The 18,079-nt window shown below is 44.0% G+C and overlaps 1 protein-coding gene across 2 annotated transcripts; it reads left to right on the top strand.

Moving 5' to 3' along the window:
* The first annotated feature begins 2,748 nt into the window (after positions 1–2,748).
* On the top strand, positions 2,749–12,975 carry LOC105486223 (oligosaccharyltransferase complex subunit OSTC-like). 2 transcript variants are annotated; one of them, XM_071092658.1, is made up of 2 exons: positions 2,758–3,188; positions 12,852–12,975. In XM_071092658.1, the coding sequence occupies exons 1-2, from the start codon at positions 2,758–2,760 to the stop codon at positions 12,955–12,957; spliced, it is 537 nt and encodes a 178-aa protein (XP_070948759.1). In that variant the 3' UTR covers positions 12,958–12,975. The 2 variants fall into 2 exon arrangements, with proteins under 2 accessions (XP_070948760.1, XP_070948759.1); XM_071092659.1 differs by lacking the exon at positions 12,852–12,975 and having other exon boundaries at positions 2,749–3,207.
* Positions 12,976–18,079: the final 5,104 nt, after the last annotated feature.

Below are 18,079 nucleotides of genomic sequence, written 5' to 3'. Positions count from 1 at the left end.
ATGGCAGGAACCCGGGAGGCGGAGCTTGCAGTGAGCCGAGATTGTGCCACTGCACTGCAGCCTGGGCGACTGAGCGAGACTCCGTCTCAAAAAAATAAAAAATAAAAAAAAAATAAAATAAAATAAAATAAATTTTTTTTTCTTTAATCAACTCTCAAGTGCTTGGACAAGACCAATCTCATAAGAGTCTTCAGGGCCTCATTCTGAATCTATTGGTTTGCATTTTGCATAAAGTTACAGCAGTTCTCATGATGTGGCTTCCAAACTTGTAACAGATCAGAATGGTGTTAGAGGAAAATCAGCTGCTTCAGGTGGCATATCAACGATAATTAAGCAACAAGTGATTTCCTGTCAGCACAGAAGGAAACAAAAAATTTTAAAGGAAAACTCAAGCCCTCCAAAGAACATTAATAAAGAATCATTTAGTAGGGCCAAATGGTCCTGGTGTTTTTTAGTAGGCAGAGAGGTTCTAATATAGCTTAGAAATGTTCCTTCATATGGTCGGGTGTGGTGGCTCACGCCTGTAATCCTGGCACTTTGGGAGGCCAAGGCAGGTGGATCACGAAGTCAAGAGTTCAAGAACAGCCTGGACAACATGGTGAAACCCTGTCTCTACTAAAAATACAAAAAAGTAGCCGGGCATGGTGGCGAGTGCTTGTAATCACAGCTACTCAGGAGGCCGAGGCAGGAGAATCGCTTGAACCCAGGAGGCAGAGATTGCAGTGAGCCGAGGTCGTGCAACTGCACTCCAGCCTGGCCTGGGTGGCAGAGTGAGACTCTGTCTCAAAAAACAAACAAACAAAAAATCATTGTACGTAGGAACATTTCTTTTTTCTTTTTTTCTGAGTCAGAGTCTCGCACTGTCTCCCAGACTGGAGTGCAATGGTGTGATCTTGGCTCACTGCAACCTCCACTTGAAGGGTTCAAGCAATTCTCCTGCCTCAGCCTCCCAAGTAGCTGGGATTACAGGCATGCACCACCACGTCTGGCTAATTTTTGTATTTGTAGTAGAGACGAGATTTTATCATGTTGGCCAAGCTGGTCTCCAACTCCTGACCTCAGAAAATCTGCCTGCCTTGTCCTCCCAAAGTGCTGGGATTACAGACATGAACCACCACGCCCCGCCTACAATAATTAATATAAAAATATTTTGGGTCAGGTGCAGTGGCTCACGCCTGTAATTCCAGCATTTTGGGAGGCTGAGGCAGGTGGATCACTTGAGGTCAGGAGTTCAAGACCAGCCTGGCCAACATGATGAAACCCTCTCTCTACTAAAAATACAAAAAAACCCCAAACATTAGCTGGGTATGGTGGTGGGTACCTGTAATCCTAGCTACTTGGGAGGCAAAGGCAGGAGAATTGCTTGAACCTGGGAGGCAGAGGTTGCAGATCGCGCCATTGCACTCCAGCCTGGGCAATGGAGTGAGACTCTGTCTCAAAAAATAAATAAATAAATATATATTTCTCTCTATATATATTCCTCTCTCTATATATTTCCCTCTATATATATATTCCTCTATATATTTTCCTATATATATATTCCTCTCTCAATATATTCCTCTCTATATATATATTCCAATATATATTTATATATATATATATATTGGAAGGCCGGGCATGGTGGCTCATGCCTATAACTCCAGCACTTTGAGAGGCCATGGTGGGTGGATCACAAGGTCAGGAGTTCAAGACCAGCCTGGCCATCATGGTCAAACCCCGTCTCTACTAAAAATACAAAAGAAAAGTAGCAGGGCGTGGTGGCGGGCTCCTGTAATCCCAGCTACTCAGGAGGCTAAGGCAGAGAATTGCTTGAACCTGGGAGGCGGATGTTGCAGTGAGCTGAGATTGTGACACTGCACTCCAGCCTGGGCGACAAAGCAAGACTCCGTCTCAAAAAAAAAAAATTTTTTTTTGGAGCTTGTAAGGAATCCTGTTAGCTACTATCAAAAGTCTCCATCCATCCATCCATCCATCCATCCATCCATCCATCCATCCATCCATCCATCCATCCATCATCCATTCACCCATTCAATACTGTATTTAAATGGAATCTGTATCTAGGGAATTTAAGTTCAAGTAGGGGGCATACATGTAAATCATCTCAGTAGAGTGACAGTATATTACAATGCCTGACACATAGTATGTACTCAATAAGTATTTATTAAGTGAAAGAATGCATAATATAGGTAAAATAAGAACATAAAAGAGATAAATTTTTAACATGGCAAAACTCTACCAAAAAATTTTAAAATTAGCTGGACTGGTGACATGCAGCTGTAGTCCCAGCTACTTGGGAAGCTGATGTGGGAGGATGGCTTTAGCCCAGGTGGTCTAGGCTGCAGTGAGCCGTTATCACATCACTGTGCTCCATCCTGGGTGACACAGCGAGACCTTGTCTTAAAAATAAAAAATCGTAGGCCGGGCACAATGGCTTATGCCTGTAATCCCAGCACTTTGGGAGGTCGAGGCAGGCAGATCACGAGGTCAGGAGATCGAGACCATCCTGGCTAGCACAGTGAAACCCTGTCTCCACTAAAAATACAAAAAGTTAGCCAGGCTTGGTGGCGGGCGCCTGTAGTCCCAGCTGCTAGGGAGGCTGAGGCAGGAGAATGGTGTGAACCCAGGAGGAGGAGCTTGCAGTGAGCCAAGATCATGCCACTGCACTCCACTCTGGGAGACTAAGTGAGACTCCGTCTCAAAAAACAAAAATAAAAATAAATAAATAAATAAATAAATAAATAGCTTGCTGCCACCAACATGGAGACTTTGTTCCGTGTCCCATTCTTAGTACTTAAGTGTCCCAACCTGAAGCTGAAGAAGCCGCCCTGGCTGCACATACTATTGGCCATGACTATGTATGCTCTGGTGAAGGTGTCTTACTTCCTCATCACTGGAGGAATAACTTATGATGTTATTGTTGAACTTCCAAGTGTTGGCTCTATGACTGATGAATATGGGTATCAGAGGCCAGTAGCTTTCTTGGCCTACAGAGTAAATGGACAATATATTATGCAAAGACTTGCATCCAGCTTCCTGTTTACAATGGGAAGTTTAAATTTCATAATCCTGGACCCATCAAATGCATCAAATATCCCAAAACTCAATAGATTTCTTCTTCTATTCATTGGATTCGTATGTGTCCTATTAAATTTTTTCATGGCTAGAGTATTCATGAGAATGAAACTGCCAGGCTATTTGATGGGTTAGAGTGCCTTTGAGAAGAAATCAGAAGGATTGTGGTAGTACAGAAGGAGCGCCTTTAGGTCTTAGAGCCACGGCACTTTTTATGTGGGAAAGGATCACAAGGTCAGGAGATCGAGACCATCCTGGCTAACACGGCGAAACCGCGTCTCTACTAAAAACACAAAAAATTAGCCGGGTGAGGTGGCGGCGCCTGTGGTCCCAGCTGCTCGGGAGGCTGAGGCAGGAGAATGGCAGGAACCCGGGAGGCGGAGCTTGCAGTGAGCTGAGATCTGGCCACTGCACTCCAGCCTGGGCGACAGAGCGAGACTCCGTCTCAAAAAAAAAAAAAAAAAAAAAGAACTATGCAGATTTGTGACTTGTTAATTCTCAACTGTTGCTTTACTATTCGGAGAGTCCCCTTTATCCATATGATAAATATTTACATAATGAGAAGCTAGTCTGTGTTGTGTTCAGGCACATGGGACATATACAACAGTAATGAGGATACTGGATTTGCTCCTGTCAATGAAGTTTTAAAGGCTGTACCAATCCTCCAGTATGACATGTGGAAAAGAATGAAGAGCAGCAGTAAAAGAAATATCTAGTGAAAAAACAGGAAGCGTATTGAAGCTTGCACTAGAATTTCTTCTTGGTATTAAAGAGACAATTTTATTACAGTATTTTTTTTTCCTGCTGTCCTGTTGCTATACCAATTATGTTTAGTGGCATTTTCTTCTTAGTTTTTCATTTCTTACTCCATATCTACAACTATAGTATCAAATAATTATTTTTTACAACCCCCTTAACATTTTTTGGAGCTGACATTTCTGATTTTCAGAAATTAACATAAAATTAAGAAGCAAGGTTCCATAAGCTGAGAACTCTGGACAGCTCATCAGCTTTTCCTATGGTGCTTTGCCTTTAACTAGAGTGTGTGATGGTAGATTACTTCAGATATGTACATAAGACTGTTTCCTGAACAATAAGATGCATGAAAGGAGCAGAAATAAATACTCTTCCTAATTAAAAATAAAAAAATAAAAATAAATAAATAAGGCCCGGCACGGTGGCTCATGCCTGTAATCCCAGCACTTTGGGAGACCAAGGCAGATCACGAGGTCAGGAGTTCGAGACCAGCCTGGCCAACATGGTGAAACCGCGTCTCTACTAAAAATACAAAAATTAGCTTGGCATGGTGGTGGGCATCTGTAATCCCAGCTACTCAAGAGGCTGAGGCAGGAGAATCGCTTGAACCTGGGAGGTGGAGTTTGCAGTGAGCCAAGATCAAGTCACTGCACTCCAGCCTGGGTGACAGAGCGAGACTCTGTCTCAAAAATAAATGAATGAATAAATGAATTAATCAATAATAAAATAAATAGGCTGGGTGCGGTGGCTCAAGCCTGTAATCCCAGCACTTTGGGAGGCCGAGACGGGCGGATCACGAGGTCAGGAGATCGAGACCATCCTGGCTAACACGGTGAAACCCCGTCTCTACCAAAAAATACAAAAAACTAGCCGGGCGAGGTGGCGGGCGCCTGTAGTCCCAGCTACTCGGGAGGCTGAGGCAGGAGAATGGCGTAAACCCAGGAGGCCGAGCTTGCAGTGAGCTGAGATCCGGCCACTGCACTCCAGCCCGGGCGACAGAGCGAGACTCCGTCTCAAAAAAATAAATAAATAAAAATAAAAAAAATAAATAAAGTTGACTGGTGTGGGGTGGGGCTGGGGGTAGCAGAGCCCAGAAGAGGGATCTTGAGCTGTGTTTCATTAAAGTAAGGAAAGCATTTGAATAATAAGGAGCAAGATATTTGAAGGCAAAGTGGTGGGGAAGAGTAAGACATACTCAGGGCCCTGTGTGTAGTGCTGGAATGGCTGGTCATGAGGCAGAAGCCACAAGCCAGGACTAGATTGTGAAGAGCTTTGTGTATTAAGCTGAAGAATTTGGATTTTATTGAATCCAGTGTATCCAATCCAAGCGTTTACTGAATACTTGGAGTGGAAGGAGAGGTGCCACCTGGTTAGATTTTTGTTTTAGAAAGATCATTCTAGGGTACATCACAGGATCAGAGTCAGAAAGACTACTCAGAAAGTCCTAGACTATCTTTAAAATGAGTGGGGGTGGGACCGGGGGGATGGTGAGAGTCTTAATAGTGGCAAATGCAAAGATAGAGAAGGGAAGTACTACAAAAGAAGTTGGTATAAGGAGAATTCAATGACTATTGTGGGGAAAGTTGGAGGGAGAGAAGAAGTTTAGGATAATCCCTAAAATTCTAGATTTCATGTGAAAACGCAGAGAAGCAGCTGAAGTTGGTTTTGGACACGCAGAGTTTGAAATGCTTAATGGGCCTGAATAGTTGACTTCTGGGGTATGTTTTATCCTGATCCTGGTCTTTCAGCATTATTATTCTTCATATCTCCATTTGCATTGTTCAAAAACTAAAGCACAGATAAGAAAAGAAACTTTAAATGACACAAACTAAAATGTTGCTTGCATGTTCAACTGAATAAAATATTGAGGTAATTATCTTAAAAGTTAACATATAAAGTACTTTTAGCAAAACAGGAAAATAATTGTTTAGTTTTGGGGTCTAGACATTGTTTTCCTTGTCACTGCAATAAATTACTCTCCATTTCTCTCCTGTTCTCTCTGATCTATTTTTGCAAAGTCACATTTATGTACCATCTGCAAACCAATGAAATTTGCTATTCAGATTTTCCTAGTTGGCTATAAATATTCTGCTCCCATTTACAGATCCTTAGATCATATTTTAATTTATAAAAATCATAAAAGGTCAAACACACATTTTCCCATCTAAAAACCTATGTCTAACATTATTTTCTCTCCTCATATTCCCTCCATGATCTCACCAAAAGCTAATACTTTGAAAGAAAGAAATTCTATCATATGGTTGTTCTAAACACCAGAGCAAGTCCATAGAAGCATAGAACAGTACTTTACCCTTTGACCTACTCAAGTAGCTGGTTTTCACTTTGGCTCTTCAGGTACCAAGCATGCCGCCCTGGAGGAAATGGAAATTATCCCAGTGGAGAAGAAGGTCAGAAGCCTCTTCCAGAGGTTTCATTCAATCTAGGATTACTGTTCTTGTCCCTTAAGGTCGACATAAATAGTGTTGACCAAATGATTAAAATACTTACAAACAAAGTGGTATTTCCTAACTTTATACATTTCCTATTGGAAATACTGTCCTGGGCTTCACCCAGGGCCATATTCATGAAGTTATCATTACACTCCTGAATGCAAAAGTAGGCCTATATTAATTTCAATGCAATCTTTGACTCTTAAAGTCACTTGTATTTTGTTTCTTTCTTTTTTTTTGTTTTAGATGCAGTTTCGATATTGTTGCCCAGGCTAGAGTGCAATGGCGCCATCCTGGCTCACTGTAACCTCCACCTTCCAGGTTCAAGCAATTCTCCTGCCTCAGCCTCCCGAGTAGCTGGGATTACAGGCATGTGAAAACACGCCTGGCTAATTTTTTGTATTTTTAGTAGAGACAGATTTTCTCCATATTGTTCAGGCTGGTCTCAAACTCTTGACCTAGGGTAATCTGCCCGCCTTGATCTCACAAAGTGTTAGGATTACAGGCGTGAGCCACCATGCCCATCCTCTATTTAGTTTCTTAAAATATATTGTGATAGGTGGCCGGGCACGGTGGCTCACGCCTGTAATCCCAGCACTTTGGGAGACTGAGGCGGGTGGATCACCTGAGGTCAGGAGTTCGAGACCAGCCTGACCAACATGGAGCAACCCCATCTCTACTAAAACTACAAAAAAATTAGCCAGGTGTGGTGGTACATGCCTGTAATTCCAGCTACTAGGGAGGCTGAGGCAGGAGAATCGCTTGAACCTGGGAGGTGGAGATTGCGGTGAGCCAAGATCGTGCCATTGCACCAGCCTGGGCAACAAGAGTGGAACTCCATCTCAAAAAATAAATAAATAAACATATATATATATATATAGTGATAGAAGATGCTGTGGCCGGGAGCGGTGGCTCAGGCCTGTAATCCCAGCACTTTGGGAGGCCGAGGCAGGCAGATCACAAGGTCAGGAGATCAAGACCATCCTGACTAACATAGTGAAACCCCATCTCTACTAAAAAGACAAAAAATAAGCCGGGCCTGGTGGCACGTACCTGTAGTCCCAGCTACTCAGGAAGCTGAGGCCACAGAATCGCTTGAACCTGGAAGGCGGAGGCTGCAGTGAGCTGAGATTGTGCCACTGCACTCCAGTCTGGGCAACAGAGCGAGACTCTGTCTAAAAAAAAAAAAAAGAAGATGCTGTGGTGTCTGAGGTTAACATAGTAGCTGGGACGATAGGCCTGGCTAAATTAGAATCTTCATACCAGACACCACAGCATCTTCTATCACAATAAGGAGAATCCTTGAGACTAGGAGGGCTGCAGTGTGCTAAACCAGTAGGATGTCTGCACTAAGTTCAGAATCAACATGGTGACTTCCTGAGGGCAGGGGACAACCAGGTTACCTTGGTAGAGGTGAACAGGCCCAGGTTGGAAAGAAAGTAGGTCAAAACTTTCATGCCGATGAGTGGTGCAATCGTGCCTGTGAACAGCCATTGCACTCAGCTTGGGCAACATAGCAAGACCTGTTTTTTAAAGGAAAAAAAAGGATTCTAATTTATCCTACTCTACAATAAAAAGGAATGAACCACTGATGCATGCAACAACTAGAATGAATCGCCAGGGAATTTTACTGAACAAAAAAAGCCAATCTCAGATGGTTACATGTTCTTTGATTCCATTTATATAACATTTTCAAGATATTACTTTGATAATTTAAAAATTTATTTTAGGGACCAGGTGCAGTGCCTCATGTCTGTAATCCCAGCACTTTGGGAGGCCGAGGCAGGTGGATCACTTGAGGTCAGGAGTTTGAGACCACCCTGGACAACATGGTGAAACCCCGTCTCTACTACAAATACAAAAATTAGCCAGGCATGGTGGCGGGCGCCTGTAATCCCAGCTACTCGGGAGGCTGAGGCATGAGAATCACTTGGACCTGGGAGGTAGAGGTTGCAGTGAGCTAAGATTATGCCACTACACTCCAGCCTGGGCAGCAAAGTGAGCCTCCATCTCAGAAAATAAAATAAAATTATATTAAAATAAATACTATTTTCAAAAAAAACACAAGGATATAAAACATAAAAGACATTTGAGTTTTCCTTATTTAATCTTCCTACTTAATCTTCACAGACTATTAATGTTTTTGGAAACAATGAACAGCTGTAAATTATAAATCTTTTTCTCTAGTCTCAGTGAGATTTGTCAAAATTCTTTTGGTAACAATGGAAGAGATATGTGGTTAGGAGATAAGGGTCTTGTCAGGAATACTTCATACTGATTAGTGATGCAAAGCTGGCCCTGGGCATGATGTACCTGGCTGCCAATTTTTTGTTGTTTAACCGCGAAACAACAGCTAACTAAAAATGGGCCGGGAGCGGTGGCTCACGCCTGTAATTCCAGCACTTTGGGAGACTGAAGCGAGTGGATCACCTGAGGTCAGAGTTTGAGACCATCCTGGCCAACATGGTAAAACCCTGTCTCTACTAAAGATACAAAAATTAGCTGGGCATGGTGGCATGTGCCTGTAATCCCAGCTACTGGAGAGGCTGAGGCAGGAGAATCAATTGAACCCAGGAGGCGGAGGTTGCAGTGGGCTAAGATTGTGCCACTGCACTCCAGTCTGGGCGACAGAGCGAGACTCTGTCTCAAAACAAGCAAATAAATAAATACATAAATGAAAGGAGTTAGGCATGTGTCCTCCAACTGCTAAGTTTTATCTAAGGGACCATAAACACTGCAGCTTCCGTATACTGCTGTAATCACCTTAGTTTGGCTTCTCATCCTTTGTGACCAAAATGTATCCTGTGTGGTGATGAGACACCGGAAACTAGTGCCAGGTCCTCCATGGCGCTGCTGCTGTGTTCCCTGTCCCGTGTCCTTTCTGGAAACTAAATTTGGTGCTGACTAAGCCTGTAGTATCTGTGAGCTTGAATAAGTGGAACCTGAAATCCACTCTGGTGGTCTTCAGCATAACAGTAAACTAAAGGACCACAGCACTTAGCCAAAATAATAACAAGCCACTTATTCAAGCATGAGGGAATACAAGAATACAAATATGATCTTTTATAAACTAGTGATAGAATTTAGCTTTATTGTGCTATGGTTACTCAGTTAATGGACAAATCCTCTACAACACTTGTCAGTTCCAGATTCCTCATAGCAAATAAGTGGCTGTAGGGAAGAAAGTCACACAAGCACTTGCAAAAATTTTAATTAGAAAAAAGTATATAAAACATAGGTTTAGCAGAGTTATGCTTTATGGGCCAAACAGGTTTCAGTTCAGATTAATTTAATCAGGCTTCCTAAATTTGTTTTTTACCTCTTTCCATTCAACAGAGCATAAATATTAAATGCTTATATAAAATACATTTCATTTGAATGTTTTAAATACAATACAAAATTTGAGCACAAAACAATGCATTATAGTCTATTGAAGAAATTTACAAAACACTAATGAAAAATTAACAGCTTCAAGTAAGTAGATAGTACTACACAAATGCTTGTCCAACAAATGCCATTGTAAACAGAGGAAGAGCTGGTGCAGTGGCTCATGCTTATAATCCCAGCACTTTGGAAGGCCGAGGCAGGCAGGTCACGAGGTCAGGAGATTGAGACCATCCTGGCTAACACGGTGAAATCCCGTCTCTACTAAAAATACAAAAAATTAGCCGGGCATGGTGGCGGGCGCCTGTAGTCCCAACTACTCGGGAGGCTGAGGCAGGAGAATGGCGTGAACCTGGGAGGCGGAGCTTGCAGTGAGCTGAGATGGTGCCACTGCACTCCAGCCTGGGCGACAGAGCAAGACTCCATCTCAAAAAATAAATAAATAAATAAATAAATAAACAGAGGAAGAAAATGCAACCAGCCTGGGCATCATGGCGAGACCCTGTCTTTACAAAAAATACAAAAATTATCCGGATGTGGTGGCAAGCACCTTTAGTCCCAGCTACTTGTGAGGCTGAAGTGGGAGGGTCACTTGAACCCTGGAGGCAGAGGCTACAGTGAGCCTAGATGGCCCACTGCACTCCAGCCTGGGCAACAGAGCAAGACCCTGTCAAGTAATGGATAACCCCATAAGACTGTCTGATAGCCTGATCACGGTAGCTGGCAATTTGTAGAAAGCAACACTTAGAACCCATTTTATCATTCCTGATTGAGCTGTCTATGCTTTCACGTGAGTTTTGAGCTTATTCGTCATCTTGTTGATCTTTCTTTCCAGCCTGGCGGATCTGGCAAACTTGACCATCATGTTGACCGCGGATAACTCTTGCTTCATATCCTGGATCTCTGCTCTCATCTGTGACTCCTGCTCTGCATCCTTGCGCTGCACCCTGGCCATAAAAGAGAAGGACGGGAGTAGGATCTGAAGGACGCGGCACCCAAACAGGAATCTGAGCACCAGCAGCCACACCCAGCAGTTAGCCTTGGCCATGCCCATGTCAGACGCTCCTGGTGGCATAGGCACCGTTAGCTATGGTAGCTCCATGGGGATCACGTTGGCATCCACCTATGTAGCAGCTCTGAAATGACAACATTTTAGAAATGGCAGATGAAGTGGATGCCAGGGTTTAAGGAGAAGTGTTTATAAAAGGGCAACACATGAGATCCTCCTGGTGTTGAAACTGTTGAATAACTTGCCTGTGGTAGGTGGATACACGAATCTACAAAGGTGGTAAAATTGTGTAGAAGTTAGTACACACACACTCACAAGTAGGGACAAATAAGTATAAGTAACACTGGAAAAATCTGAATAAAACTAGTGGATTGATAACGTAAACATCATGGTAATGGTATTACACTATAGCTTTGTAAAATGTTATCATGGGGATAACTAGGCAAAGTGTGCAAGGGATCTTGCTGTTTTTGCTTATTTCTTATTACTGCATGTAAATCTACAATTATCTCAATAAAAACCTCAATTCAATAAAAAATGTCAGGGATCCATAGTTTCTTTATACCAATATTACGTCATCATATAATATGTTTTGTTGTTGTTATTTTCTGTTTTTGCTTTTGTTTGAGACAGGGTCTCTCTCGGAGTGCAGTGGTGCAATCGTGGTTCACTTCAGCTTCCATCTCCTGAGCTTAAGTGATTCTCTCACCTCGGCCTCCTGAATAGCTGGGACCACAGTGGTATGACACCATGCCTGGCTAATTTTTTAAATTTTTTGTAGAGACAGGGTTTTGCTATGTTGCCCAGGCTCATCTCAAACTCCTGGGCCACAGTGATCCTCCGGGCTTGGCCTTCCAAAGTGCTGAGATTACAGATGTGAGCCATCGTGTTTCATATAATATTTTAATTATTATATATTTATTATGTAAGGTTTTTGTAGGGTATCAAATATTATAATAAAAATGAAGTCGATTTACTGATATGGAAACATGCTGTATTGTAAAGTTAAAAAAAAGGACCTTGTCAAGTAACATGTATAACATAATCCCCAAAATGCACTTGTCTTTGCAAATAAAGGTGCTAAGAGTTTTGAAAGGATAAAAAAGAAGCAGTTTACAGTAGTTATCTCTGGGGCATGGGACTACAGGAATAGGGAGTGAAGGACACTTATTTTTCACTTTATGTGTACTTCTTTCTTTTTTTTTCTTTTTGAGACAGGGTCTTACTCTGTTGCCCAGGCTGAAGTGAAGGGGCATGATCAGGGTTCACTGAAGCCTCGACCTCCCTGGGCTCAGGCGATCCTCCCACCTCAGTCTCCCGAATAGCTAGGACTGCAGGCATGTACCACGCCCAGCTAATTTTTGTATTTTTAGTAGGGATGGGATTTCACTATGCTGCCCAGACTAGTCTTGAACTTCTGGGCTCAAACTACCTGCCTTTCTCAGCCTCCCAAAGTGCTGGGATTACAAGTGTGAGCCACCCGGCCGGGCGCGGTGGCTCAAGCCTGTAATCCCAGCACTTTGGGAGGCCGAGACGGGCGGATCACGAGGTCAGGAGATCGAGACCATCCTGGCTAACACAATGAAACCCCGTCTCCACTAAAAATACAAAAAAATTAGCCGGGCGTGGTGGCGGCGCCTGTAGTCCCAGCTACTCGGGAGGCTGAGGCAGGAGAATGGCGGGAACCCGGGAGGCGGAGCTTGCAGTGAGCCGAGATCGCGCCACTGCACTCCAGCCTGGGCGACAGAGCGAGACTCCGCCTCAAAAAAAAAAAAAAAAAAAAAAAAAAAAAAAAAAAAAAGAAAAAGCCAAAAATGACTGAAAAAGGAGAAAAATAATTCCTTTTTAAAGCGCTTATGTAAAAAAAATGTGCCAGTTCTAGTGCTCTTTCCATTTGTGGTGATTTCCTCAAATCATAAACAATTATCGTTTATTTCATGCTGATTTTCATAGAACATGTGCTGAGGTTGTAAGCAAGCATATGATACCCCCACCCTGCCAACTTGAAGATGTTAATAACATAGCTACTGGGAAATAGGGCATATGCATAAAAGATAAATAACTATACAATAGGCCAGGAGTGGTGGCTCATGTCTGTAATCCCAGCACTTTGGGAGACAGAGGCGGGTGGATCACCTGAGGTCAGGATTTCTTTTTTTTTTTTTTTTTTTTTTTTTGAGACGGAGTCTCACGCTGTTGCCCAGGCTGGAGTGCAGTGGCGCGATCTCGGCTCACTGCAAGCTCCGCCTCCCGGGTTCCCGCCATTCTCCTGCCTCAGCCTCCTGAGTAGCTGGGACTACAGACGCCCGCCACCTCGTCCGGCTAGGTTTTTGTATTTTTTAGTAGAGACGGGGTTTCACCGTGTTAGCCAGGATGGTCTCGATCTCCTGACCTTGTGATCCGCCCGCCTCGGCCTCCCAAAGTGCTGGGATTACAGGCTTGAGCCACCGCGCCCGGCCAGAGGTCAGGATTTCAAGGTCAGCCTGACCAACATGGAGAAAACCTGTCTCTACTAAAAATACAAAAATTAGCTAGGCATGGTACTGGGTGCCTGTAATCCCAACTACTAGGGAGGCTGAGGCAGGAGAATCACTTGAACCCAGGAGGTGGAGGTTGTGGTAAGCCGAGATCATGCCATTGCACTCTAGCCTGGGCAACAAGAGTGAAACTTCGTCTCAAAAATAATAATAATAGGCCTGGTGTGGTGGCTCACACCTGTAATCCCAGCACTTCGGGAGCGAGGCGGGAAGATTACAAGATCAAGAGATCGAGACCATCCTGGCCAACATGGTGAAACCCCGTCTCTACTAAATACAAAACACAAAAATTAGCTGGGCGTGGTGGTGTGCACCTGTAGTCCCAGCTACTTGGGAGGCTGGGGCAGGAGAATCGCTTGAATCTAGGAGGTGGAGTTTGCAGCAAGCCAAGGTTGCACCATTGCACTCCAGCCTGGGGACAGAGCAAGACTCCGTCTCAAAAAATATATATAAAATAATAATAATAATAACTATACAATATAGCACAAGTATGTGTATTATATAAGTACTACATATATATTATATAAGTAATACACAAGTATTATGTATATTATTTGGTTGCTATAGACAGTGAGTGTTCATAAATTATCATAGGATGAGGTAATAGCAAAAGTATAGGAAAATCCAATCATGCTTTTGGCAGAAGATAGAATAAATTTGGGATTTTATTTAAGATTGAGTAGACTGATTCAGCTGAAGTAAGGTTTATGTAGAGAAGAGACAGGAAATAAAGTTGGAAAGGAAGGATGGAGTCTTAATGTGAAAAGCCTTGAACATCAGCCACCTGACAATCAGTCTATATTTAATATGAATAAAACTTTGTTCAAGATCCATTTAAGCTAGAATATCTAAATTTCAGACTATTGATTTGTTCTGTGTAGCTGAAACTCCTACCCTTTTAGTTGATTTGTTTTAAGATTGTTTTGGACCTTACTTATATTGATTTGAAATGTTTACTTGGGAGTGGGCCCAATTCTCTTTTTTTTTTTTTTTTTTTTAAACAGAGTCTCACTCTGTTGCCCATGGTGGAGTGCAATGGCATGATCTCGGCTCACTCCAACCTCCATCTCCCGGGTTCAAGCGATTCTCCTGCCTCAGCCTCCCGTGTAGCTGGGACTACAGGCACCCGCCACCACTCCCAGCTAACTTTTTGTATTTTTAGTAGAGACGGGGTTTCACCATGTTAGCCAAGATGATCTTGATCTCCTGACCTCGTGATCCGCCCGCATCGGCCTCCCAAAGTGCTGGGATTACAGGCATGAGCCACCGTGCCCGACCTGGAGTGGGCCCAACTCTCTTTAGAAATTTGTTACCCAGTCGGGCGGGGTGGCTCACGCCTGTAATCCCAGCATTTAGGGAGGCTGAGGCAGGCAGATCATGAGGTCAAGAGTTCGAGACCAGCCTGGCCAACATGGCGAAACCCCGTCTCTACTAAAAATACAAAAATTAGCCGGGCATGGTGGTGGGTTCCTGTAATCCCAGCTACTCAGGAGGCTGAGGCAGGAGAATCGCTTGATCCCAGGAGGCAGAGGTTGCAGTGAGCTGAGATTGTACCATTGCATTCCAGCCTTGGCGACAAGAGCAAGACTCTATCTCAAAAATAAATAAATAGGCCAGACGCAGTGGCTCATGCCTGTAATCCCAGCACTTTGGGAGGCTGAGGCGGGCGAGTCACAAGGTCAGGAGTTCAACATCAGCCTGGCCAACATGGTGAAATGCCGTCTTTACTAAAAACACAAACAATTAGCTGGGTGTGGTGGCGGGTGCCTGTAATCCCAGCTACTCGGGAGACTATTGCAGGAGAATCACTTGAACCGGGGAGGTGGAGGTTGTAGTGAACCAAGATCGTGCCACTGCACTCCAGCCTGGGTGACAGTGCAAGACTCCATCTCAAAAATAATAACAACAAATAAATAAATATTAATTTTTTAAAAAAAGAGATTTATTACCCCTTTCAGTTTTGCACAGATGCTAGTCAGGTGAAGAAGATAGGTGAAGGCGTTCTAGGCAGATGGAACCCAGGATATGTAAGGCTAGAGTCACAGGCAAGACTGGCTTCTGAGGAGGGAGAATGGCAAGAACACAGCATGAATGAACAGCAGAAGGAAATCAGCTCAAAAGGTCAGTTATGGAAAAGATTGGAGATGTCATCAAAGTGGGGCCTCTGTGAGAGGAACTGATAGCTTGAAATAATTTTATTATACAAACAACAGAACCAGTAATATTTGCTTAAAATATTATTTGAATGGTTGAATAACATTCTATAAAACATCCCAATATGTGGAAGCTTCATAATGTATGTATTCCTCTCTTTTAGAATATTTAGCTGACTTCCAGATTGTTATTGTTTATTTATGTTTTATCTATTATAACCAGTGCTACAATGAAAATCTTTGCTAGGGTGCATGGCCACCATGTAGACCAGCCTGGTCAACATGGTGAGGTAGAGGTTTCAGTAAGCCAAGAGTGCACCCTTGCACTCCAACCTGGGCAAGAAGAGCAAAACTCTGTCTCAAAAAAAAAAAAAAAAAAAAAGGAAGGAAGAAAGAAAGAAGAAATGTTGAAAGATTATTCTACATATAACCATAAAATTTCTTTTTATTTGTTGAGACAGAGTCTCACCCTGTTGCAGAGGCTAGAGTGCAGTGGCAGCATCTCAGGTCATCACAGCCTTCAACACCTGGGTTCACGCGATTCTCCTGTCTCAGCTTTCTGAGTAGCTAGGATTACAGTCACATGCCACCAAGCCCGGATAATTTTTGTATTTTTAGTAGAGACGAGGTTTCGCCATATTGGCCAGGCTGGTCTCCAACTCCTGACCTCAGGTGATTCACCCCCTTGGCCTCCCAAAATGCTGGGATTACAGTCGTGAGCCACCACACTCGGCCATTTTTTCTTTTTTTTGTGACAGAGTCTGGCTTTGTTGCCGAGGCTGGAGTGCAGTGGTGATCATAGCTCATTGCAGCCTCAACCTCCTGGGCTCAAGCGATCCTTCAGTCTTAGCCTCCTGCATAGTTAGGAGCAGGAGGCAAGCACCATCACACTCAGCTAATTGTTTTTTTGATATGGAGTGTCCCTCCTGTCACCCAGGCTGGAGTGCAATAGCGCGATCTCAGCTCATTACAACTTCCACCTTCCAGGTTCTGGCCTCCCAGGTTCAGGTCCTGCCTCAGCCTCCCGAGTAGCTGGAATTACAGGTGGCTGCCACCATACCTGGCTAATTTTTTTGTATTTTTAGTAGGGACAGGGTTTCACTGTGTTGGCCAGGCTGGTCTTGAACTACTGACCCCAGGTGATGCACCCTCATCGGCCTGCCAAAGTGCTGAATTACAGGTGTGAGCCACCATACCCCACTGGCTCATTTTTTTATGTTTAATAGAGGTAAGGCCTCATTATGTTGCCTAGGGCGGTCTCAAACTCTTGGCCTCAAGTAATGCTCCCGCCTCAGACTCTCACAGTGTTACAACTACAGGCCTGAGTCCTTACACCCCGCCTCTTTTTAATTTTTTTTTTTTTTTTGAGACAGAGTCTCACTCTGTCACCCAGGCTAGAGTGCAATAGCAAGGTCTTGGCTCACTGCAAACTTCGCAGCCCGGGTTCAAATGATTCTCCTGCCTCAGCCTTCTGAGTAGCTGGGATTACGGGCACCCACCACTATGCTTGGCTAATTTTTATATTATTATTTTTATTATTATTAATTAATTAATTTTTTTGAGACAGGGTCTTGTTCTGTCACCCAGGCTGGAGTGCAGAGGCCTGATCTCAGCTCACTGCAACCTCCGTCTCCCAGATTCAAGCGATTCTCCTGCCTCAGCCTCCCATGTACCTGGGATTTCAGGCATGCACCACCATGCCCAGCTAATTTTTGTATTTTTTTTTTTTTTTTGAGACAGAGTCTTGCCCTGTCACCCAGGCTAAAGTGCAGTGACACGATCGTGGCTCACTGCAACCGCCACCTCCCGGGTTCAAGCGATTCTTCTGCCTCAGCCTCCTGTGTAGTTGGAACCACAGGCGCCTGCCACCACGCTGGGCTAATTTTTGTAGTTTTTAGTAGAGACGGAGTTTCACCATGTTGGCCAGGCTGATCTTGAACTCCTGACCTCATGATCCACCCGCCTTGGCCTCCCAAAGTGCTGGGATTACAGGCGTGAGCCACTGTGCCCGGTCATTATTATTATAATTTTTTTTGAGAGGGAGTTTCACTCTTCTTGCCCAGGCTGGAGTGCAATGGTGCAATCTCGGCTCACTGCAACCTCCGCCTCCCAGGTTCAAGCGATTCTCCTGCCTCAGCCTCCCGAGTAGCTGGGATTACAGGCATGCACCACCATGCCCAGCTAATTTTGTATTTTTAGTAGAGACGGGATTTCTTCATGTTGGTCAACCCATGTTGGTCAGGCTGGTCTCGAACTCCTGACCTTAGGTGATCCTTCCGCCTCAGCCCCCCAAAGCGCTGGGATTACATGCATGAGTCACCACACCCAGCCTTTTAAATTTTTTTTTTTTTTTTGAGACGGAGTCTCGCTCTGTCACCGGGGCTGGAGTGCAGTGGCCGGATCACAGCTCACTGCAAGCTCTGCCTCCCAGATTCACGCCATTCTCCTGCCTCAGCCTCCCGTGTAGCTGGGACTACAGGCACCCGCCACCTCGCCCAGCTAGTTTTTTGTATTTTTTTAGTAGAGACAGGGTTTCACTGTATTAGCCAGGATGGTCTCGATCTCCTGACCTCGTGATCCGCCTGCCTCGGCCTCCCAAAGTGCTGGGATTACAGGATTGAGCCACCGCACCCGGCGCCTTTTAAATTTTTAAATAACTATCAGTCTTAGGACTATCTTCCCTAATGCAAAAAGTATATCAATATTTAGAAGGGCTTT

This window comes from Macaca nemestrina, chromosome 3, assembly GCF_043159975.1.
Source record: "Macaca nemestrina isolate mMacNem1 chromosome 3, mMacNem.hap1, whole genome shotgun sequence".
Lineage (NCBI taxonomy): Eukaryota > Metazoa > Chordata > Mammalia > Primates > Cercopithecidae > Macaca > Macaca nemestrina.
This window is presented reverse-complemented; position numbering and strand designations above follow the sequence as displayed.